The sequence below is a fragment of the Danaus plexippus genome, chromosome 5 (assembly GCF_018135715.1).
Source record: "Danaus plexippus chromosome 5, MEX_DaPlex, whole genome shotgun sequence".
Lineage (NCBI taxonomy): Eukaryota > Metazoa > Arthropoda > Insecta > Lepidoptera > Nymphalidae > Danaus > Danaus plexippus.
The window spans coordinates 8,869,227-8,894,123 of NC_083539.1; the positions used below are offsets into that span (position 1 = coordinate 8,869,227).

The 24,897-nt window shown below is 41.2% G+C and overlaps 3 protein-coding genes and 1 non-coding gene across 11 annotated transcripts; 2 read left to right on the plus strand and 2 right to left on the minus strand.

Moving 5' to 3' along the window:
- Positions 1 to 3,662: 3,662 nt before the first annotated feature.
- On the minus strand, positions 3,663 to 9,390 carry LOC116769299 (RNA-binding protein squid). Of its 8 annotated transcripts, none has more exons than XM_061528736.1 (8): positions 9,162 to 9,390; positions 8,114 to 8,154; positions 7,649 to 7,923; positions 7,320 to 7,451; positions 6,963 to 7,233; positions 5,642 to 5,704; positions 4,648 to 4,769; positions 3,663 to 4,558 (listed from the first exon to the last, which is right to left on the minus strand). In XM_061528736.1, the coding sequence occupies exons 1-7, from the start codon at positions 9,284 to 9,286 to the stop codon at positions 4,687 to 4,689; spliced, it is 990 nt and encodes a 329-aa protein (XP_061384720.1). In that variant the 5' UTR covers positions 9,287 to 9,390; the 3' UTR covers positions 3,663 to 4,558; positions 4,648 to 4,686. The 8 variants fall into 8 exon arrangements, with proteins under 8 accessions (XP_061384720.1, XP_032516238.1, XP_032516237.1 ...); XM_032660347.2 differs by having other exon boundaries at positions 4,643 to 4,769; XM_032660346.2 differs by having other exon boundaries at positions 4,648 to 4,772.
- On the minus strand, positions 7,992 to 8,062 carry LOC116769355 (small nucleolar RNA snR61/Z1/Z11). Its single transcript, XR_004353459.1, has one exon. It is a non-coding gene; the product is annotated as a small nucleolar RNA snR61/Z1/Z11 (small nucleolar RNA).
- A 774-nt stretch (positions 9,391 to 10,164) lies between the features above and the next one.
- Positions 10,165 to 15,913, plus strand: LOC116768906 (ras GTPase-activating protein-binding protein 2). The gene is made up of 6 exons (XM_032659787.2): positions 10,165 to 10,311; positions 11,587 to 11,731; positions 12,671 to 13,377; positions 13,465 to 13,650; positions 13,743 to 13,984; positions 14,066 to 15,913. The coding sequence occupies exons 2-6, from the start codon at positions 11,628 to 11,630 to the stop codon at positions 14,222 to 14,224; spliced, it is 1,398 nt and encodes a 465-aa protein (XP_032515678.1). The 5' UTR covers positions 10,165 to 10,311; positions 11,587 to 11,627; the 3' UTR covers positions 14,225 to 15,913.
- Positions 15,914 to 16,990: 1,077 nt separating this feature from the next.
- LOC116768964 (SPARC) lies at positions 16,991 to 23,289 on the plus strand. The gene is made up of 8 exons (XM_032659899.2): positions 16,991 to 17,143; positions 20,857 to 20,931; positions 21,265 to 21,414; positions 21,677 to 21,758; positions 22,058 to 22,173; positions 22,239 to 22,385; positions 22,460 to 22,810; positions 22,887 to 23,289. The coding sequence occupies exons 2-8, from the start codon at positions 20,869 to 20,871 to the stop codon at positions 22,929 to 22,931; spliced, it is 954 nt and encodes a 317-aa protein (XP_032515790.1). The 5' UTR covers positions 16,991 to 17,143; positions 20,857 to 20,868; the 3' UTR covers positions 22,932 to 23,289.
- Positions 23,290 to 24,897: the final 1,608 nt, after the last annotated feature.

Here is a 24,897-nt window from a genome sequence, read left to right on the forward strand (position 1 = left end):
GGACAAATCACCAGAAAGGGTTTTTTACCCAGGATTTCTAGATGCCTACAACACAACACTTTGTTGTCTTAAGGCTTAAAAGATGCGAGTAAAAGCGAGAGGCAAATTACAGTTTGTTGGATAGACTCAGAGAATGCGTTCGGGTCTATAAAACATGCACTAATGTTATTCGCGCTAAGACGGTACAACTTTTCAACACTAGTGAGTGATATGATCTTGTCATATTACTTAATATTAAAATTTTCTGTAATAACAAAAGAAGGCGTTTCAAAAGTTAAAGTTACAATGTCGGACGCTGTCAATTTGTTGTTTATCTCTTATAATATTTAATATCTCAGTAACTTAACTAATCAGCAATGACAAAAAGTGGGAGTATCGGTTCAAGTTTAATAATAAATACACAGAATCCATTTTAGCGTTCGCTGATGATCTCGCAATACTGACACGTAACCCCAAAAGCTGACAAGTACTATTGGATGAGATGGATAAATTCTGCGAGTGGACGGATGGATCGAGGACAAAACCAAATAAATGTCACTGTGTGCGTCTCGGTAGAGGGAATACAAGACACTTCCTACGATCCGGGATTATCGTTAGACGGTCAATGCGTTTCTACAGTTCCGTAACTGCTCTTTTTAAATTTCTCGGTTGTAAGATATGTAATATACTCTCGGGCTCGCGCTGTCAGCTGATTCGTTAGCTTTATTCAGGGATAAACAAATTGGAATTAATCTAAAAAGGCCATCGAAGCTCATTAAACACCTAAGTTTCCAAGAGACTTATCCTGGGGAAATCCCACGATGACGTCGTTACATCACTATCAAAAGACAAAGATACCCAAGAGCTAGAATCAAGATTTCAATCCCATAAACTGTTTACGATAGGAGCAAAAAGTAACAGAGTAGGGTTAGGATCAAGTAAGAAGGCCAAAGAGATAAACAAAGATTAAAGGTTTTTATTCGGCAAGACGCGAATTCTAAATAAAAGGTCTATTCAATAAGCTTAGAAATACAGAACGAGTGACATCACATAGGAGACTTGCATCTCATTAGCACTACAATGGCGAACCTTAATTCATGATTGGTCGCCAACACTACTAATTTTATCTCAACGCATTCCAGATGACTCCCAGATCGGAGTAATTTAGTGAGGTGGGATAAAGTTACTGAAAAAACTTGATACCTCTGCGTGGAGGCAGTTGGAACTAAGCATTTGCTTGTGAGATATAGAGTACTTCTGGATAGCGGTCAAAAGTAGCGTCGTGACGTTAGTTTTAGAAATCATACGTGAAGTGGTTAGTCCCTCGCTAGCCAGAGCGCAAACAGAACCAATCACAAACAAGCTATTCACAGGTTCTATCAGAGAAGGCAATAGGGCTACAAAATCAAACGTCTAGCCTTACTCTACCATTAAGGCGGCTTCGGGTTGGACTATAATGATGGGTATACAGTATGAGAAGTAATATAAAATCCCAGAGGATATTTGTGCGTCGGCGTCCAGACCGAACATATTTTTATATTAGCGAATTTCTAAATTAAATTTCTAATAAAATCTAAGTAGGTACAGATTCTTGTAAATCCTAACTATATACCGACTTCCTATTATCACATATCTTTTTTTTATTTTAACTTTTGACGCAAAAAATAAACGTGAAACTAATTGATGTAGACAACTTGTCTGATTTATCGACCTCAGAACTTAGGATCCCTCTTGCTGTGTCGACCTTAACTAAACTTAAAATAATTTAAAAAAAGAAGAAAGGGGGAAGTGTGGAGTACAAAAGGAAATACAGTTACTGAATGTGAGTATGCACTTACTAGAATAAAATAGTAGGTACATACGAAACAACAAGAGCAGAGAGCAAAAACACAATGCTCTACCTGTGAAATAGCTGTGTTAAGAATTGATTCAAAACCTTTCACTCTTCTGGCTCAATAATAAATAATGTCCTTAGTTCTTTCATATTAAAACGGAATCCTTCAATTATTTTGTTTCATATTATTACACTCGTGTTACTCGGCTTGACTTTCATGAAAAGGTAAACGTCTGAACAAACTCTGAATGATACGATTTCCAGAGAAATTTATTAATGACTACCGTCTACAAGGAATCACACTATCAAAATACACTTCTTTTCTTAGGCAACCCTAAACATTTATTTTCATTGTATAATAATGTACTCCGTATATAATACAAATGTCGCTGGCAAGTATTGTCAACTATCCGACGAGCGTACAAATACACTATGTATAAAGTCAAGTTTGTACGCAGGTCGTAGGTACCACATTAAAACTTCACATTATTATATAACACCCGTGTGTTTCTATATATTACACTATACCCTGATTTTGAACTCTTGACTCTAGTGTAGACATACCTTTATAAGACCTACTGAATATCGTACCTTCTTAGTCATATATACAAACCACTTTCAATTTTGATGGTTCCCGAATATATATAACATCTTATTTCGCTAAACATTAACATCGTAATTTTTTACCCTATTGTTTTAGATTCGACAAATTGTACTAAGTATGACATGCCGTTTTTTCAAGGAACAGTCGTTTTCTAATATATAATTAGTCTACACTGCCATTAAATTTGAACCAGTATTTTAGTTGTTCACAAAGAAACCAAATAAATTTCGTTCACCCCCTCCCTTATTAATTACAACCAACATGGTAACCAATCACCTGGACTACTAGAACTTTGATAATAATCAATGTTCAATACAGCCGTACAAACTAAAGAGCAGAAACGTACTCTAAAAAAATATAAAGTATTTCTTAATAAGTAACAGCCTCGATGCTTCAACGACACAAAATTATTTTCCATTCGATTGTCGTATACATATAAAACATAATTGTTAAAATCCAACATTTGTCATTTCATTCTATTGGGATCTATGATCGAGACTTTTTTATTTCTTTAGGATTATAAACAAGTATTTAAATAAGGTAAATGACCTTTCCATTACTAAAATATTTATGTGCGTATAAGAAACTAGTTTTGATGGTTAGGTTTCGAATTACAACTAGAACTACGGGTTACTCACAGATGAATTAGTCACTAATACCTTAACCGTTACAGTTAACGAGAATTAGGTATGTGATATAGAAATTAATTCTTCTAATAATTGTAAAACATTCTAATACAATCATGATGATGCCTAGCGCAACATGGAATATAACATTTCTTAATAAACATAAGTGGTACTCGAATGATCTTTATTCATAAATACTACATGCACGAGACACTCGATACCGATGGGAGAGCTAGCCATATTCACTTGTATAATTATCATAGTTGTTTAAAATTTTAAGTTCCCACGTTAATGGTGCGGGCATACTATGATAACTTCGCGATTTTATTATATGACCATTTTTAACCGTTTACGAAACTACTGGAAAAAACATAAAATAAAATAAGGCGACGTTATGTTCCAAAAACACTAGTTTTATTAAATGAGTACTTCCAGGGACACCTTTGATACTGTGGTGAGAGTCAGAAGTCACAAAAACATCTAAGGACTAGTTTTAAATGTTTACAAGTGGCAAATGGAACATTTCAAGAAAGATTCATAGGTGGCAGAGAGCATGACGAGTCCACATCACCGCGCACACTGCAGCACAGACAGAAACAGGGACAGAAAACAACATTCATTCTTTTATACATTTTTTATTGTTAACTTCTGCCAAATTACAAGTTCGATACTGACAAGACTTATTCTTATATTTTTACCCAGACGGTAAGATTTCAGAATGCAAACTTTTCAGAAAAATAAAGCTTCGTGTGTATTGTATAACATTTAAGTACTTAAAAATAGATTCAGAGGTTTTTATTTTAATTAAAGATTGATAAAATTAGACTAAACATTGTACAGAGCTCTCGACATCGGAAACTCAATGACAACCGTCAACTTTTTATTTACATATCGTTATATTCCGACATACAATCCTACATCTCCAGAGTTTGTTCATGAACATTTACCTTAAACTAATTTTCATCCCTACAAAATGGAAGAAACGACTACTTTGTATAAAATACATGATTCCAATTTCCATGTTACATTACCAAGAAAAATTACAAATCTACAACATTCTGCAATGAGATCCAGACAGTCATCGCTGAGTGGACCGCGGCTGTACTCTCACCGACACACACACACACCTACACGCACGGACACACACAGACACGCGGACAGGGCTCCTCACACATACGACACTACACTTTAAGCTCTGTATAATTATTATCATTACTCTATAGAATCGGTTTAAAAAGGTAAGATTCGATACTAAAATGTCAAAATTGAATCTAATCAGCAATAATACTCAGTTAATCTATAATCCATACTATATTATGATCATTCCATGCGTCGACCGTTCCGAAGCGGTCGCGTCACATGACCGACTATTTACTTTATTCTTAAAATTTCTTAAAAAGACTTCTTAAATTAATCATGTGGAATGGAACGACGCCTCCCCGACACCCACGACACCCACGACACGGCCGACCGGCGACGCGCGGCGCGGGGGACGCTCATGACCGATCGCTTAACCTGCAAACAACACACCGGCCTCGTTAGCTTCAGTACAGTAGGAGACGCGCCGTGCAGGCGCAGAGTCGACGTGTTTCACTTCACCTTACTATTGGACTGAGATGACTATGGGCAGGTACTGGTAGTGTCTAGTATGGCTGGTGCCTCTGGTTGGCGCGGCCACCGCCGCCGCCGCCGCCGCCGCCCCCGCGCTGCTTGCCGCCCTGGTAACCTGCTACAACGAGTCACATGATATCCTCGGCAGATACACTTCGCCGACCTACACTTAGTCATGCGAATATTCCAAAGTAACTGTACGCTCACACGTCACGTCACGGTCGATTGTAAACCACCTCCTCCCCAACCCCCCACCCCACATATACACTCCCTCCACCGCCTCTGTGACGTCACGCCAAATCCTTTATATATCGACGGTCGAGTCGACATGTCTTTCGGTCGCTAGTGTAAGCGTATCTTTACGCAGAAATCTAATATCCAGTCACATCAATGTTATGTTACTCTAAATCTAAATATTTACGGAAGTGTCCATTTTTAACAAGTATTACGATCATTCGACTGAGAGGTTACACAGACCGCGTTCGCGTCGGTTCCGTTCGACACTTCGGATCGCAATAAATAATGACTACAAATCGCCAAACATTAGAGCGGGAAGAGTTCATGTGTAACCTGACACGAACTGAAGAAGGATAATAAAAAAACTAAAGCTCCTACGAGTGAATAAGTGTGAGGAACGTTTACAGCGAAATATACATGCAGTAATATTAATATCACATCTACATATTTAAGGAATGTGTATAAAATTAATCTGTCAGTGTTATCACATCAAACGTTTTGGAACGCGTGACACGTCGTCAGTCAGCGAGACGCCAAAACGTTTGCGATGCTACATGACGGGGAGATGTTCACGGTCAGGGTCAAGGGGTCATCATGCTCCCGAACACTCGGTCAATAAAACGACAACAGCATGAGAGCTCAGCCGCTCGGCGTAAACGACCGATACTTGTACGGGCCCCGAGCCCCCGTGTCCCCGGGCCGTGGCTACATATCGGTAGTTTGCGCACGGCCGTGCATATAGCGCAGTACCTTTCCCCCGAGGAGCAGCCCGCGCGCCGTAGCCTCCCTCGTACCCTCCGTACCCGCCGTAGTCTGCCCGACACACACACAAAGCCATTAGTCTACAATCATCACCTCGACCGTCCGTGCTTGTGGCGTCCCCCTCACCCTCACCCTCTCCCGAGTCTCCCACACTATCCCCGTTCTTTCGTTATATATTGTAATGCTTTACTGTGTATTATGTGCGTAGCGTACTCCCCTCTTCATTACAGATCGTTCAATATAGTTACAATTTAATTTCGTTTTAAGTCACGAGTCGTCCCCCATTAAATAAATATAGACTTATCTGGTGTCTGTTGTCTCGGGACTAAGATATATTGACTGGGAGACGCGTGTCATTTAAACAAATCGCAGAAGTGTTAGTTGTGTGGCGTGGTGGTAATAAGGGGTCGTGGATAGATATATAGACGAATGAATGAATGAATGGATGAATGAATGAATGGATGAATGAATGGATGGATGGATGAAGGGTGATAGGATTTGTGGGTGGGTGGGTGGTTTGGTGAATGGATGGATGGGAACGGACTGGGGTATATATGGAAACACATTGATTTTTGGTAACAGTGCTTTATTCAAAAGCTTCATCATATCTTTATCACTTTCACAATGTCTCTCCATATATTACCCCAATTACCCAAATGTAGCATGTGGCGAGAGCGTTAAATAGGTAAAATAAAAATACCAAAACAAATAACTCGGGCGACATTGCTACAGATGTCAAAAGTGGTATTACAAAAAACACTTATAAAACGTAAGGCGGTAACATATATGTACAAACATAGTACCCTCAGTGAAACAATGATAAAGAGTGGTCGATCGAGTGCACGCACACAGGCGGCGCGGCTCGCGACACCATCAGTGGAAATAAACTAACTAATGAAAATGTAATAAAATGATTCTCAGTTATATGAAATGATTTAACTTCGATTACACAAGAGTAGTATCCATCGGCGGTCGTCTCGTCCGACCCTAACAGTCGCCCCGACAAACATTCACTACACATTATCTCGATAGAATATCAATGTAAATACGCAGTTATAATAGAAAAATAAATATTTTCTACGCACTAAAGACATACACCTAAGGTCCACGCGACGACGTCTCCTTATCCATCTAATATACATCAGCGAGGAGGTATGTTAAGGACGGAGGGTGAGCGACCCCACTACGCTAGCCTAGCGCCTAGCCTTACTCTACGTTTACATTCTAGGATCAGGTAACATCAGTCGAGGTAATGTGTCGGTGAGCAGGCCAGCGGAGCCGGCTTACTAGTGCTGCTTGCCGCGTTTACCGTAATTGGGGTATCCGGAGTAATCGTATCCGCCGTAGCCCCCGTAGCCGTCGTATCCGTATCCGCCATAGCCCCCGTAGCCGTCGTATCCGCCGCCGTATCCTCCCTGACCGTAGCCATAGCCGCCATACCCCTGGTTGCCCCAGGCGCCCTGACCGCCGTAGCCGCCGCGGCCACCCCGTCCCCCGCGAGCTCCGCGGCCCCCGCGTCCTCCTCGCCCGCCCATGCCTCCAGGGCCGTCGGGTTTAGGCGTCGCCCTCTTAACATCGACCTTTATACAGAGTGACATTATTATAGTACATTGTTCAAAATTGCACATGGCAAGTGTCTTAAAAAAATATCATTTCCCGAATGTACCTCTTTGCCAGCAATGGTCTGTTTTGGTGTCTTGAGGAGTTCATTGACCACCTGCTCGGATTCAAATGTTATGAAACAGAAACCTTTCCTCTGGTTCTTTGTTTTATCGAAAGGCATCTCGACTTCGATAATCTGAAAGCAAACGTCATCAGTTAAGTCTATATATAAAGAAATTTTAATAAATTCTTATTTATTTCATTATTCAGTGGCCCGGTGTCTTCTTCAAAGTAATCTAGAACATAATTATCTCACCAAATCCGGATTTTTCATCACATGCCTAATATGTAATGTGCACATTGAATGATACATAAAATAATTCAAGTACTTACATTTCCAAAATTGCTGAAGAAGTTCTTGATTTCATCATCAGAGATTTCACTACTAAGACCTCCAACAAATATCTTCCCATGCCTAGCCTTCGCTTTTTTTGGGTCTACTTTTTTATTGTTAATTGTGTGGTCTCCAGCAGCCATCACTTTGTCAATGGAATCGGGGGCTTTGAATACAATGAAGGCGAAGCCTCGCGATCTTCCTGTATTAGGATCTGTCTTGACATTGATACTTTCAATTTCTCCATACGCACTGAAGTGTTCACGCAATTCCTCTGAAAGTTAAATTTTACACATTTAAATTCTGTTTCATTTCTTCATTTTCTCTCTTTTAATCTTATTGAACTCAGGATCGTGGGGTATGTTATCTTCAAATAATGTCAGAAGCAGAACTGAATTGGTTCATCATGCTCTAAAGAGATTTATTTAAAGTAATCTATAAGTCATCAAGAGATGGCTACTCACTATCTGTCGTTTCCCAGCTGAGCCCTCCAACAAAAAGTTTTCTGAAAGCACAAGAAACAAATCAATTGTGGAACAACAAAGATGCTCAGTCGCGATTTAGAAACTGACTTAAGTGTAAGTTACTAATTTAAATTAACACTATGCAGTACTTGTTTACAGTACTTTACAGCTACTATTTTGTGAAAAACAAACTCCAAGCACTGCAGCAAAACAAATTCAGAAACCTGTAAGTTACAAAAATTAAACTGCAAAATTTAACATTATCAGAGACAACCAGAAATGAAAAGAATGTTACAGTGATATATCGCAAGATTTGAAATTGGCAAGTGTGAACGAGGCCCAAAGTTAAGTGGCCAAGACAATCTAGTCAGTTTGGTCGTGGGTTACTTTAGTGTGAGCCCTTGCGGATATATACCATGACGTCCTGCGGTGGCTGCGGCGGCGGCGGCGCAGGCTCACACCTGCAGAGAGACAGGGCGTTAGTGGCGCTCCAAACTGACCGCGTACTGAGCCGCACGCACTACCACCGATTTAAAATCTTGCAAGTAGCTGTACTGTACGATCAACGATATGGTCCTCGCCGAGTGACCGTAACATTCAAACCACTGATCGAATGCAAAATAAAAAAATTGATGCGCAAATCGATAACGGGACCGCGCCGGCGGGAACTATAGTGACGCGCGAGTGACGCCATTTTAAGTTGAACGGTGACAATAAATTTATTAATAATGTATCCTGGAATTATCTGAAATAAGAACTATGACATAGGAGGCTTAATTTAATACGCGAAGAATCCACTGCAATAATAAGAACATTAAATTTTGAAAACTCCTTAAGGATTAAAATAGATTGCAATGCCGATAGAGAAAAATGCCGGACCGACGCCGCCATTGCGGCGATCAAATAGTTACTGTAAAAACAAAGTTACAACGCAAAAATCTTACTAAACCACTAAGTTTCAGCTATTTTCCAAAGATGATACAAGAAAACATATTTCCTAACCGAAGTATCAACTCCTGAAAGCACTTAAAAAGTTTAAAAGTAGTACCTGTCGTCATCGCGTCCTGGGGCGTCGGCGCTGTTATGTTCTTGACCATCACCTCCACCGTTTTCTCCATTTCCATTCACTTGGTTTTCAGTAACATCTTGTGCAAAATTATCGTTAGAGGCCATAATGACTAAATATAGACTTATAAGTAACAATAAACTAAAATCTAAGGTCTAAACACGACCTTCGACGCCGAATGCCAAATGCAGAAGAATGAAAGATTGAGTATGATGAGTCGGCGCGAACTATTTCGGAATGTTGGCTTATTGTAAAGCGACGCGCTTTTTTTGCTGACATTTTCATCCCTTCCCTCGAATCCACCAATAAACGAACAGTAGTTTGTGTAGGGTCAATGGCACGCACCGGTATAAACAGAGATGGATCATTCGAAATTTGAAGGAGCAAAAGAGTAGGAAGATTACACAGGAATAAATCAATATCTTTACCAACATTAAAAACTAAATGCCGCCAATTGTAACTACATTTACGTTCAAAAATAATCCTTAAACTATTTTTCGTCAGTAAAAACACGACGAAATACAAAGAATCTAAATATATGGGTAATAAAATTACTCAGTAGACATAAAATAATTATACGAGATGTAACAAATTCTTATATAATAAGGTAGTACTAACATACATAAACTATAAATTCAGTATATGAAAATGTGCGTCACAAAAAATAAATTTTTTTAGCTGTCCTCTTAAATATGCTTTTTAAGTAAACTTTCTTAATAACTTATTTATCAATTTCCATCAAAGGTACGACACTATATGATTATATAAGTGAAAATAATTAAATACTGTAATTTCAGAGGTTCCAAAAGTGTCATTGACGGTAAATTCAATTTTAAATACATAGAAATATTTCATTTAACACCTGTATTTCATACAAAAATGTTTCATAAATAAAAGAATACCACTTTGTTCAATTTTTTTTAATAAAATAAAAGACTCACAATCTTTAAATACAACTATAATTGTTAAATTAGAGTGAAATTTTGATATTGGCAGCACTATTACAAAATTGACACCGAACGGTGAGGTAGGCTCTTTTTCTGTTTTCAGCCCGTATTTATCGTGAAAATTTCGCGATTTTCGTGACGATTCGTTACAGTTTACAACATTTTGATGCCTATATTTTACTGAGGTAAGAGATTTTCAACGAATACCGCTAAAATGCTCAACATCGCAATCTTGTTAACGGCGGAAGATTTTTTCTATAGGTTAAAACTCTAGTTTCTATGCTATATAAACCGAGCTTTTTAGTTGAGGAATGGTTTGCTTTTCGTTAATAGTGGGCTATTTACATATACATGTCTATGTTGTTAAGTGTTTGTAAGGATCCTTTTTGAAATACTGATTATAGACGAGTCAGAAGCGCCATGCGTGGTTTGAAAAAGCCCTGAATGATTACTCGGTCAATATACGGTCAGAAAAGATTAAGCATTTCAAGGAAATAGCCCATTCCTGTGGAAGTAGACAGATTATGGTTTCTAACTTAATTTCGCGCGGTTTGCAAGTTTATTTGTTTGTTTGAGTGGTTACATTGTTTTGTTGTCTTATGGTCACACAATTAGATTTGATTTGCTTTTTAATTTGATAAGCTTAATCTTCGCTTCTGATAGTAAATACTTTGTTGCAGTATATTTATTTAAGTTTAGTTACCCAAAATCTGCTCTAGATTTTAATTTATGTGCTTTTTTTAAAAAAAAACTTTTGTATTCAAATAAAAATATTAAGGTAGGAAAAGCTTTTTGTTAGTCACAGTAAAATATATTATTTTACACACACTTGAAACTTAAACAGAATTATCTCTTAATAAATAATGATCGTAATAATACATTATTACTTCATGTTGGTTAGAGCAAAACTTTAAAGTATATTTTATATAACTGTTTGATATTTAATTCTCCTTTCAGGCTTGATTATCAAATATATATTAGTTATTGCATTAGTATCATGGAGCACTAATATAAATGGTACAATCAGTGAAACCGTATTCAGAAATTGATAAGATGTCTTCTCAGCTCTCTCATTGTAGTTTTGTATATAGACCATTGCTTTTATTAAGTCAATAATGTGATTCTTGATGTTAAGACCATGGTGAAGATTTTGTCTGATGATGGATGGTGCAACTTCCTTGTTACAAATAACTTATTCATGATTAGTCTGTTAGTATATACTACCTATAGTTGTTTCACCTTAGGCTTGAGACACCATATATTCAGTTGCTTCACTTGACTCTATGTTACAGTGTATAGGGACACATGTTAATAGGAAAGGATTTATTAGCATTGTTATGAAACAGTGAGATCTCTCTCATGGCTCTATAAATCATATCTGATATATGTTAAGAGTTACGGCCATAGTCCGTTGAGGTGTCTCTGTGATCCGAGGTGTCATGTTCCATGTGTGTTGCCAGCGTATAGCGGAGGGCTGTATCAGCGCACCGTGACAACAGCGATGGTAATGGAGGCGTCCCCGTCCCCGTCCCCGCAGAGCGTCGGCCGCGAGTTCGTCCGCCAATACTACACTCTGCTCAACAAAGCGCCCGCACACCTGCATAGGTTAATAAGAATATCATATACATCACTCACATTTTCAGTACATCCATACATATATTATTATTTAATAGTTGTCCCCTGCCTCACAGCAAATCTAATTTCCACCAATTTCTTTGGGGTAAAATGTTTTCAATCATGTTATCAATAACCCTCTTGAAATAGTTAATAATTTATCAAAAAACTTTGATTAACTAACCCATAATGATGTACCTTTTGAATGTTAAGTACATATCTTTGTAAACATTCCTTTAAACAATGAATGTCATCATTGTGACCTGCCTTATTTAAACCATTGTAGTTTTTGTTCCAGCATGGTATCTTCAACTTTGATGTGTTAAAAATGTGTGTGTGTGTGTGTGTGTGTGTTGAGTCCCGAGGACTGCCTTTGTCATGAGTGTGACATCATCGTCTTATCTGTTATCAGTGGTATCATACCTCCGGTGACATCATCGGTCCGATCTCCTAACTCTGTCATGGCCATTCCACTGCATTACATGTATTACACATGCATATTCTTTGATGTTTATTAAATATGATTACATTAAGAAAAATAATTAAAACCAGTAAATGGAATGTACACTATATTAATTTTGATTTACCCAGATGTCTCTTAAACATTATGTATAACAGTTTTATCATATACTCTCCTACAAACAGACCCTAGGATTGCTTAAATTTATGTTTTTGATTAAGTAGAAATGTATGGAATGATCATTTATACTTAACTTGTTATACATAGAATGACACTCATCCCGTACAGCCTACGTTGTGTATATGCTTGTAGTACTTATTAGCCAGTCACATTCGTCGCGTCATACAGAACAACACTTACCTTATTTATACTAAACTATATATATACTATTGGACATATGACTTGTAAAGCCGCTGTAAATATAAACATGAAATATATGAAAGTATGAATGTTGGTCATGCCCCGGACAGATTCTACAATAACTACTCGTCGTTCGTGCATGGCGGGCTGGACGCGCCCAACCGCGAGACGCTGCCTGTCGTCGGACAGAAGCAGATCCACAACCGTATCCAGCAGCTCAACTTCCGCGACTGTCACGCCAAGATCAGTCAGGTGGACGCGCAGGCCACGCTGGGCAACGGAGTCGTGGTGCAGGTCACCGGCGAGCTGTCCAACGCCGGCGCCCCCATGAGGCGCTTCACGCAGACCTTCGTGTTGGCGGCGCAGTCGCCCAAGAAGTACTACGTGCACAACGACATCTTCCGCTACCAGGACGTGGTGTTCTCCGACGAAGAAGGCGAAGGCTCCGGCCGCTCGGACGCCGAGGAGGAGGACGCGGCCGCCGGCGGGTACTTCCCGCCCGCTTTTCCGCCCGCGCCCTTCCCCGCGCCGCCGCACGCCCAGCTCGTGTCGCTGCCCGCGTCGCCGCATCTCAACGGACACCCTCACGACGACCCCGCCAGGCACCTCGCGGCCGCGCTGCAGGCTGACCCCTCCGCCATGTGTCCCGCGACACCGGCCGGAACCACCTCGACTCTGCGCCCCGTCTCCTCGGCCGGCACGATCGCACCCGCCGCCGCCGCAGTCCCCGAGCGGGAAGAGGAACCGGCCCCGGAGCCCGAGCGTGAGCCGACGCCTCCGCCCCAGCAGCCGACGCCTCAACCGATGCCTCAACCCGGTGAGCGGCGAGTCTCCTTTCCTAGACCCCCCCCCTTGATTATTCGAACGATCCGTTTTAACAAAAGGTCATCTGACTACATTTCAGCGGCGGCCGCCCCTCCGGAACCCAAAACGTACGCCAACCTGCTGAAGTCTGGATCGAGTGCTAGTACAACGCGTGGCTCACCCCCTGCGCCCCCCGCACCCGTTCCCGCTCCCTCATCTGCGCCGGCGCCCGCCTCGCACGAGCCCCGCGCACGCCCGCCCAGGAGCGCTCAGCCACAGCAGCAGGGTATGATACGACCATGAATAAGATCCGTCCGCTGCGGCACTCGACGCTTCGACCACTGATACATTTATATCGATTCGCCTCGCACTCCACAGCCGGCAACCAGGACGGCGGTCGTCGGTACTCGGACGCCCAGCAACTGTTCCTGGGCAACCTGCCGCACTCCGCCACGGAGGAGAGTCTGCGTGCTATCTTTTCTCGGTTCGGTCCCGTGGCCGAGCTGCGCGTGCACAGCAAGCCCGCCGCGCCCGGAGCGCCGCGCCACCCTAATTACGGCTTCATCACCTACGAGACGGCGCAGGCCGCCGCCGACTGTCTGCTGGCCGCCGCCAACGAGGTACGACCGTCCGCAACCGCCTCGCGCTCGTGCCGCGGAGCAAGGCTAACAGTATACGCTAACCGTGGGTGTGTCTTCCAGCCGCTGTACTTCCCTGGCGAGGGCGGTGAGGGCGGCGAGGGCGCCGGCGTCAAGCTCAACGTGGAGGAGAAGAAGACCCGCGGACGCGAGCCCCCGCGCCGCCGCCCGCTGTCGTCTCACCGCGCCTCCTTCCAGCCACGCCAGAACTTCCGCCGCTAAGGGGCGCCCCGCGGCCTCCTCAGTCGACCCCCGCCCCCTCCTCCCGACCCTCCACCCCGCGCCACCCCGCGCTTCGCATTTCGCTTCTTTCGTTAAGTAGTTAGATAGTAAATTAATTTAGTCGGCGAGGTCGTCGACCAGCCCCGATCTTCGAACCTTCTCCTGCGGTCTCTCGGACCGCGACCGCCACCGACCGCGGTCCGCGAGTCGTCGGCGGTGTCGGTCGCGGCCGGCCTGTACGTGTATGTTTTGTAATTACTTATAATAGTTTTATATTAAGCACTTTAAATTTAATTTTGGTTAATTTTAACGAGTATCCTGTACACTTGTAACTTTCGTGTGAATATTATTTATACTGATCGTGAATTCGGCCACGTCCGTGGCGTACCGCGCAGTGGACGCGGTGGAGACAGCTCCCCCACTGAACGTTTCTGGCATGTCTCTACGAACGTATCGAACGCCTCACTATGATCCGCGGCGGCTGAGCGCCGACCGGTGACCGTCTTCATGAAGACACCTGGAAATCCGGAGTAGTTTTCAAACACAGGGTCGTGACGCCCCCCCTCCCCCTCCCCGCGCTCTGCACGCCCCTCTCCCGGTGTCGCGGCGCTCCTCGGCGATGCCGGCGGGAGTAGAATGTGTTCCGATCATGGAATCGATGTGATTTTACAAGTTTTGTATATTTTAATTATATGTTAGGTTACCATCGGCTCGTCCGTGACCCCGGCTGGCCTCCGGCGACATTGGGAAGGTTGAGTGAATGAGTGAGTAGTCCCCCCCAGAGCGGCGCGGGCCCCGGAGCACGGCCGGCACCTTCCCCGTGTCGCTGGACCCTCCGTCCTCTTCGCTCGTTTCATTTTTTATTCGCAGCTTAGAAAATTACTGCTATTTTTATTATAATATTTTGATACAAAATATTTGACTATTTTGTTAATGAAGTTGTACATGGTCCCCTCACTGTGAAAGATCCACTCCGTATGTTCGCTCGCCGTATGTTCGTCTAATTTGCTTGTGTCGGTATCACTGACTCCTAATCATTATATTTTTCGGTCCGACACGTCCGCTCCTCGGCTGGCCGTCTTTCTGATCGCGTTGTTGTCGAGAACGTATCGTGAACTCACTGAACGGTTCGGACTTTGTTCTCCGAGTTCCGTCGTCAAGTCGAGGCGGAGGTCTCGCTGTCCACTATACTCGCAGCAGACGAGTCGTTACAATATTAGATCGGTGCCACGTCGCAGTCCGATGTCCTCCGGAGAGAAATATCTTTAATTATATAAATTATGTAACAAAAATATAATAGTACATGTGTTGAGTCACGAACGGTGTCGCATCGGGCGGAGTCGGGGCGCAGTGCGCGTCGCCGCTGTTTGCCGACGTGTAATATTTATAAGGAAGGGTGGCGACGTGTCCGCACACTCCGCCCGCTGCGGGTGCCGTCACGTGACGACCTGTTCTTACAGTCGAGAGACGCCCCTGTGGTGTCGCTGGAATGATTTGTTTCTGCCCCGTGTGTCTGCCAGCTGCCAGGCCGCCCCCGGCCGCCCCCGGCCGCCAGGTCTGGGAACTTTTCTAAGGGTCTAAATTGTTTCCAGTGTGTTATAGTCGGTGTGGCGCCGTGTCCGCGTCACTCGACCTCTGACACGACGCGTGTAACGTTGCCCTCTCTAATAGAGACGTACTTTTTGTAAACTTTGTGTTTTATTTTTCCCTCCCGATTCCTTACAGCTTCCACACACCTAACACGGTCCGCTCGGCCCGCTCGGGAGCCGTGTGCGGAGTGATCGATACCATTAAAACTACTCATGAAAAGAACATTTCATATATATTGACTTACAAATTTTTTAATTTACTGCAAATCATTTGTTTTATTAAAAATACTCTGTAGAAGTTACATTTGTAAGATTACAAGACTTCTTGACTGTTTCTAACGGAAAAAAGTTGCAAAAAAAGTCCGACGATTATTATTTTACTTTTGTTAACGTGCGCTCCTGCTCGCAATGCCGCCCGAGAACTGTTAAAAGGACAAATTTGTTTATAGCATGTCATATTCGTGTCGAGGACTGGTGACACCACGACCGCAGAACTGATCATTCCCGGTATGGTTAAAGAAACAGTATTAGTTATCTGAGAGTTGAGCCCCTAGGCGTCGTTGGGAAATTTTATAACTCCATTCCTATAAATCCTCTTTTTTGTTGAGAAATATTAATAATCGATGTGGATTTCCGTTAAAACAATATTCATCGCATTGAAGTCTATCTTAAAACAAAACATCACAAGCACATCGCGGTGCGGACTGTGGACTGTGGACCGCCCGAACGCTGGAAGAGAATACTCGAAATATAATTACATTTAATACTGGTTTCATATAGAATATAATGACTTATTGTTAGTATTCATTAAGACTCCATCCCTAGAGAACAAATATTAAATCACTGAGTCATTGGTTAATACAATAGATACCTAATTATGTGAAAAATATTTTATCTGACCATAAGAAAATAAAGTCTTAGAGGAACCCAAGAAAATTGAATTCTATTTCTCATTTCAAAATTAACGCTAGATGGTCCCACACCGAGACAAACAGCATTACTAAAATTCTTGTGTTTGTCTTATTTGCTCAGGATAATGTTTGCAAAAGTTGAACAGATTTCACAGAGTTCACGTCGAGTCAGTCAGTTGTGTTATGCGCAGGTTATATATTATAAGGCTAAGAACCATCGGACTGCGGCGAAGGAGCAAAATATGGACTTTAGTTTATAATAAGATCGAAACACGTGAATGGAAGCAAGTGAGTAAATACGAGGAGCCGTGCGACCGCGGCTGGTTGGAGGAGGAAGCGACCACGAGCGGCGAGCGACCGCGCGGCGCGCAGTCCGACGGAGGTGGTCGACGGAGACGGTGACTCGAACGGTTACTGGGGTAAGTATCACGGACGAAATACACGCTTACAATATACCGAGTCTCTGTGATATCGAGAATAATAAATTAAAATTCACTAAACTGAACTAACCTTCTAATAAACTAAACAAACGGTTTTTTACATTTCTGGTAAGAAATATTTTTAGTTTCTATGAAAGATGAAGAATTAATAGAATCAGATATTAGGGGTGAACTTTTTTTAAAGCTATCGTACCGGGAACAGGTTTCAGTGAGGCACAGATTCACGTTCTCCCTGAGATTAAACGGCTGGAGTTCTCAACCTGCCAAAATATTGTCCCCTTTTAAACAATATTAAAACCATATTCAGAGAGGTTTCTTGTTACAGTGTCCCCAATACACTTTCTGAGAACTTAGTTGTCATCTAATCCATCTATTTTTTTATTTATGTCTTATAACGAACTTATCTAGCAGTTACTCAAAATTAGGGGGCAATGACAGCAATGCTTTTAATTTTTTTCTGAAGTAGTAACCTCTGGGAAGAAAATAAAATAATAATGATTGTACAATCGTTTGAGCACTCTGATCGTCGCTACAGTCCGTAGTTCTTAGTCATCAGAAGCGCAATTATTTTGTATCAGCATTTTATTGGCGTCCGTACGCGATACTGTAAACAATTTCAAATAGGTCGTTCCCAGTTTGTAACAAACAGCAACGTATTACTAAAACTTTCAATATTCAGTACAATAAAACAACGGTTGACAAGCTTACAATAAGAAAATATACTGGAACTTTTTCATTAGGAGACAGATTTTGTTCGTTTGTTAAAATAACTTGTCTTCATTTATTTAGGTATTATGTTCCAGCGTCTGAGATCAATTTTGAATGTTCATAGTTTAATTAAGATCTGAATATCGTTAGGTAGCCTCTGTGTGCCATAAAGCCGATCGGTATATAATATTTTTTGTATTTTTATCATGTGTCGGGGTCGGCGGTCGTATCGGCGGACACGATAACCGGCCTTCCGTCCGCTCAGCGCGAATTATAGATAATTGTTTTGCAGGATCATTGTCATCATGACCTATTTCATAAAGTCATATATAAAACTATTCAAACTATCGCAGTATACTAATCGTAATTTACGATTGCTCCGGCCGGTAAACTTTATATAGGTAAATGCACGTTGACTTCATGCAGTGGCGGACTAATCATACGCGAGGCAGTCATGGCGCGTTCTTATTCCTTAGGTAATACAGCAATTCTTAGGTAACCAGCATTTTTTTAAGAACTCCATCTGTGGGTTTTTAAATTTGTTTATCCGAGTAACTCTAAGAAGAAGCTGTGCGTAGATATAGTTTCATGTTGTTGTGAAACCTATACTACATATTTATTTAATGACTTTATGTTCTCAAGAAGTAGGTAAATTACGCTCTGTGTGGATGAGCAAGTTAATACATCTGAGGGCATCATTGTTGCCACTAGCGCTTTGTGGTAAATCCGGCGCTGTGTTCATGGATATTAGTTCAGTAACGTACGTAACATTTCGAAACCTAGGTGATGAATCTAAATATAGGAGTTGCGAGTAGTTAATGTCGGTTATAGGTCGATCACAAAACGTCAGAATATTTTTTGGAAGTCGTAAAACATTAAACGACACAGATCTGAAATGAGGTCGGTCGCAGGTTATCGCCGGCTCCTATCGATGCTACCAAGACGTTTTCTGGCACACTGAAATACTAGCTTGACGATAACAAAAAAATAATTTCTTTATTTATCAACCTATCAGACTCAAACTGAAGATGAATTAAAATATAAATTTCATTTGCTACTAGTGGGAAGTGGGAACTGACTACCTGATTTTTCTCTTAGATTTGTGGCTAAATTTCTCTTGAAGTGAGGTTGACGACTCCTTCATGTGATACACCAGTTGAGTGTGAGCTATAACATTTACCTATTCTAAAGTCTAAACAGATTAGATCCGTGTATTAATTTAATTGACGTCATGACTCGTATCTTTAATAAATGTAATGACATGTAGAGTAACTTGTACGTGCTGGCTCCAATACATCTGTTTGAATTTCTCGTAAATAATGAGGTATGAAAAGGTGACGTCTCATATTAAGGTTAATAGAAATAAATAGCCGCGATGTGATTGTGGTCGTAAGTCCAATTATTAATATAACTCTTTCTTCAATCGACTCGAACTCAAATAGGCAAATGGGCCACGAACGCGAACTATGACATAGTTATTTATGTTTTATAGATCAAGATGCTTCGTTGACTCAGGGCCTGAGTCTAACTTACTTGCGATTTGTCCATATTTGTATTGCGACAATTTGAGGGAATTGGAGCCAGGTTATAATATTATGCTGTCTAAATACTTAACAATAAAGGGTCTCACTAAATTGTTATTTAGTTTCACAAAAAAAAATAGAGCCATATATTTCACGTCAATGATATTTAGTCCGAGTCGTGGCGGGAGGTGACAGATATGTCATTTGATTTAGTTAACGGACATTTTCATATAAGATCACATTCCGAGTAGTTCATTGTTTGGAGATGTGAGTGATGTCATCACAAGCTAACGAGAATACCAACCGACAATACATATATTTTAAACGTTTTCTTGACGGATTCATTTTGCACATGGTCATCCTACTTTAAAGTATTTCCACACAGTCTTTTATATTGTTAAAGTTTTGATCGTTTACTATTAAAATTGTTCATATCTTATTAGTTAATGTTGCTGTCTTAACTATATAAACAATGGGATTGGATTGAATTAACATTATTAATTCCTTTTCTACCTGTCTGCTACGACACCATAACAATAAAAAAAAACACCTAAGAACCGATCCACTCGTCGAATTCTTCTCAGACGGTATAATATTGATGTGAATTTGAATCTCAGTCTTCAGAGCAATGTCCTGCCTGACGAACGAGTCTCGATATACTTACCGAGGTACCGAGGTACCAATATGACGGGGAGATGTAGTTCCCGCGTCGCACACTATGTAGTACCTAACATATTATTTCTACACTATATTAACGGAACACTATTATATCTTTATTTAGATTTTTTATCTTATCCGACATGACTCTTGAGATTTCTTAAATATGGGGACAGTTATGTCTAAATTAAGTTTGCATCGTCATAGTACATGCGAAGCGTTTCCCGTCTCTCACACAATAACCTAAGTTATGAATAACTGAAACCACTCCGTATGTACCTACAGCGAAAAGCCGACTTGAAGCGTAGAACTGCAAGCTCTCGGACGACTATTTAAATGATAAGTTGTATATGATTCATAATATATGAAATGCCTTTTAAATCATTCGTTTCAGAACTTTCATATTGATAACTTGTCGGGTCCCACAGTGTAGTTGTACAGTGTACTGTCTATTCTGTTAGACGATCAGCTCTCATTTCCGGAAAGTCTTAGGCTGTGCGTCGTAAACATAACAAAAACACACGGACAGTCGACAGTCGTTCAGAAATAATATAAACAGAAGTCAGAGGAATGTGTGTGTCGACGTGTCCCTAGAAGATGATAAATATAACACCGGGCCTCGCTCGTTAAATAAATCCTCAGGTTATGAACGACTGGCGGTTTGCGGTGGAGTCTCGCTTGGAGTCTGGGTTGAATTATTGTATTATATCTCAAATGAATTTTACAATTACAAGAGCTCTCAGGATGTTTTAATTATTTCTAAAGTGATTCTTAAATTGATGGGTGTAATTGATCTGTTTGCAGAATAGAATCACGATGAAGGGACATATCTTGCTGCTGGCCCTGCTGGTCGCAGCAGTTTGTATGACGGAGGCAAAGGTAAGTTTGATGTTAGAAAAACGATAGGTACACGATACAAAAACGGATGTCTATTGTATTTTTCATAATCGATTATGATCTTTAAAACGAGAGTCTCAAAAACCCTGTGGTCTTCAATATACATGTATGACCTGATGATCCATGAGTTTTATAAATGTTTAAGAGTAATCTGCATCCTGACCGCTAAGGTGAGTTGTGATAAGGAATGTATCAAAATCAAACCTGGTTTTTCCTCAAGCTTCTTCCTTTTCCTAATGCTCATTACATCAGAACCGATTAAATTGTAATGTTTAAGAGATGCTGATTTTAAATCTCTTTAATATCAATGTAAAGGTTCGTCGTCGTCATCGGCGGCTGCGCCCCACAACCACCACGGAGCCCTCAATGTTGGCTCACGCACGGCTCTTCCCCGGCAGAGAGGACACGGAAGCAGAGCATCTCGAGCTGGGCATGGCCGAGAGACTTGACGAGAAGAAATTCCAGGTACCTTCAGCATCCTTCTGATACTCTCTTAGAACGGCAAATTGAACAACTTTTGTGGAAGTCACCTTCCCGAAAACGATTGTTTCTATTAGATTATGAAGGGTTCCTTGACAATCTGACTCATTTAATGTTAAGTTTAAGGTTTCCTGAAGGGCTTCCGACTCTTTGTTAGATAAAACGACTGAAAAGTCTTTTTCAAGGAGGAACATCTACCTCGCCGTATTATAAATTCAAAAGCTGATCTGTGTTTGTTCATTTTTAGGAATCAGAGAGAGCCCGCATCAATGAACTCATGAATGAAATCGCTGAGTCGGATCAGAACGGGAATGAAGTTTTCTTAGATGGTATGTGACACGGAGACTTACAAACTGCGCTGAGACGGATGTCGCTGCAGAAGAATGTAGAACTATCATTTTCTTATTTTCTATGCTGAACAATGGTTTTTTTGTTAAAATTCATTCCTATAAAATATTTGAAACCTAACCAACAGCAGCCCAAAAAATATAACAGATCTTGAAACTCAAAACGTAGATATCTGACATTCACCGTAACCACTAATAATCAAGTTCCACGTTGCCCTGCGATATGACGAGGCAATACGTAGACTGTTTCTTAAAATAAACGATAAAAATGTGTTGGCCAGATCCGTGTCTGAAAGTGCACTGCAGCGCCGGCCGCGTGTGTGAAATCAACGAGCACGGGGACGCCGTCTGCAACTGTATCAAGGAGTGTCCCTACGAGACGGACTCGCGCCGGAAGGTTCTGTCGTGATGTAGCTCGGCGCCGAGTCGCACTGCCACTTCTAACCGCACGGCTTTCCGCAGGTGTGCACTCACCACAACGAGACCTGGTCGTCGGACTGTGAGGTGTACCGCCAGCGTTGTCTGTGTCTGGACAACTCGGAGCTGTGCCGGGGACCGCAGTACCACCACGTTCAGATCGAGTACTACGGAGCCTGTCGCGAGATGCCCGTGAGTCTAGAGACTGGGACTTGTCCTCTCGATCTCTCGGCGCCGCCTCGCTCAACACAATGCTCTCATTCCAGGAGTGCACCGAGAGCGAGATGTCGGACTTCCCGCGTCGGATGCGCGACTGGCTGTTTAACATCATGAGGGACATGGCGGAGAGACGCGAGCTGTCCCCGCACTACCTGAGCATGGAGCGCGAGGCCGAAAGCAACCTAACTCGCCGCTGGACCAACGCCGCCATCTGGAAGTGGTGCGACCTGGACGCCCACGACAATGACCGCTTCGTGTCCGTCCATGAGCTGTTCCCCATCCGCGCGCCGCTCATGGCGCTGGAGCACTGCATCGCGCCCTTCCTCGACCGCTGCGACGAGGACGACGACCACCGCATCACGCTGGCCGAGTGGGGCAAGTGTCTACAGCTGGACGAGGTACGTACACACGCACGTGCACACACCCACACACGAGCCCGCACCGTGACGTAACGTGACGTGTTGCTTGTTACAGTACGAGCTGGAGGACCGCTGCGACGAGCTCACCGACGAGATGTGAACGCGCCCGGACTAAGCCCGGACCAGCCTCGGAGCGCGCTCTGAGGACTATTATTTTTAATTCTTATTAAGTAGAGTCTAAGATCGCAAGTTACGACTAATAATAATTTTACATTATCTAATTTTCATATGTGACTGTGTAACATTTCCTCTTTATTGTAATAAATTTAAACTTTATCGTAGTAAATGCGATACTACTTTAAAAAAAAACAGACGTATCTCATCTCCGATCACTGCCAGCAAGCAGGGGGTCTTTAACCCTAGAAGATATTAAACAAATATCAACATGTGTGACCAATAAATTTACTGTGATTATAAACCAAAAAATGTTTTATGTGAAATAAAAGAATATCAAAGTATCGGTGAGTTGAAACCAAATCCTTCTGCGACGGTCCGTTGTTCCATCTTTCCAGTCCTGTCCTTTCCGGAAAAAAAATATATATAGTAACCATTACACAGTATGAGGAACACTGACGAATCCGATACTGTCCGAGTTCAAAAGACCTTAACTAACGACAGTAGATATGGAAATAATTACATATGATTAAAAAATAATAATAAGTACGTGCAACATTTACTAATTACGAAACCTGTACAAAAAATAGTAGCTGGCGTCTAATATTTATTTGTGAAGTACATATAATACAATAGATAATAACAATCGCTATAAAGATAAAATGCTCATCTTATAGTTTATAGTTCACTTTAATATAATCGTAAACATTATGACACTGGTCACTATAGCCCGAGGCTCTGAAGAGAAAGTAATCAATCTTAACTCAATCATTTCATTTTCAAGTTGGTCAATAAATAAACTAGTAGACTTTTAAAAGTATTAAAACTTTCGTTAAGGGAAAAAGGTTCTTCATTTTATTAAGTCAGTAAAAACAACACATGAATATTATAAAAATCTATTTCGTTTAAAGGGAAAGGTCTTATTGAAAATCGATTTTTAGAGGAATCTGAATTCTCATATCGTTAATTGATATTTAACATAATTTTTATAGGACACATGCAATCTAAAGAAAAAAATACAAAAGTTCGTTTTTAAGTAGCGAAGTAAAACTTTAATTGGAATCTTTTATTTACCAGTTAAACAAATATTAGAATTCTCTAATATTTTTCAATATATTTGAATAAAACAAAAATTATGACCTACAGTATAAAACACCCTATAGGTATATCTTGACCAGAAACCATTGGAATACGTAAACAACTACATATACTGAGGCAAAACAAGTCTCCTTTGAAAAACAACAACCAAATGAAGTTGAAAGAAGAATATCAAAGTAATTTAAAAAAGTTTGGAGTCTATAAGATTTACTGAAAGGAACCTTGCCTATGACTTTAAAAAAGACAATAATGTATACATGCCTGCTTCCTTCTATAACATATGGTGGCCAAAAGTGGAAATTTCACGCTACGCGTAAGGAATACCATCAGATCTTGCCAACTAAGTATGGAGAATTGCATTTCAAATGTAAGGAAAAATATAAAAAATCTCACACAATTTCATTCGAAAAAAAACTTAAGTCACAGATGCACTTAATTTCTCACAAAAATCGAGTGGCGTTGGACAGGCCATGCAGCCAGGATGAGCGATGACCGCTTGACTTCTAGCCTGACGATAAGGCTGAGGAACACCTCCAGGTATTAGAAAGAGAGGAAGACTGATTTGTTGGGAAAATGGCATATTAGAATAACTAGTAAAAACTGGATGGCAATTGCCAAAGATAGAGAGACATGCAAAAGTCTGGAGGAAGCCCTCACCCTCACTTTAGAGTGGTTCTTGCATGATTGAATGATAAATTATTGGAGCCCATTTTATATCATATATTATTTTTAATCTATCAATTCGATTTATTATTTAAACTTTTACCCCCTTTACAACAATTGTTTATTCTCATTATTACTTTTTTAAATGAAATTATATATTACACAATGTTTTAAATCAAATACCCTCTCAG

Bases quoted from the DNA above. Each gene is read 5' to 3' on its own strand.
- LOC116768906 (XM_032659787.2), top strand. From the start codon at position 11,628: ATGGTAATGGAGGCGTCCCCGTCCCCGTCCCCGCAGAGCGTCGGCCGC. The intron at 13,651-13,742 runs GTATGATACGAC...CGCACTCCACAG, and splicing joins CGCTCAGCCACAGCAGCAGG to CCGGCAACCAGGACGGCGGT. The intron at 13,985-14,065 runs GTACGACCGTCC...TGTGTCTTCCAG, and splicing joins TGCTGGCCGCCGCCAACGAG to CCGCTGTACTTCCCTGGCGA.
- LOC116768964 (XM_032659899.2), top strand. From the start codon at position 20,869: ATGAAGGGACATATCTTGCTGCTGGCCCTGCTGGTCGCAGCAGTTTGT. The intron at 22,174-22,238 runs GTTCTGTCGTGA...GGCTTTCCGCAG, and splicing joins AGACGGACTCGCGCCGGAAG to GTGTGCACTCACCACAACGA. The intron at 22,811-22,886 runs GTACGTACACAC...TGCTTGTTACAG, and splicing joins AGTGTCTACAGCTGGACGAG to TACGAGCTGGAGGACCGCTG.
- LOC116769299 (XM_032660346.2), bottom strand. From the start codon at position 9,286: ATGGCCTCTAACGATAATTTTGCACAAGATGTTACTGAAAACCAAGTG. The intron at 5,705-6,962 runs GTAAACGCGGCA...TGTGTCGGGCAG, and splicing joins CTCCGGATACCCCAATTACG to ACTACGGCGGGTACGGAGGG. The intron at 4,773-5,641 runs GTACTGCGCTAT...GACTCGTTGTAG, and splicing joins GGCTGCTCCTCGGGGGAAAG to CAGGTTACCAGGGCGGCAAG.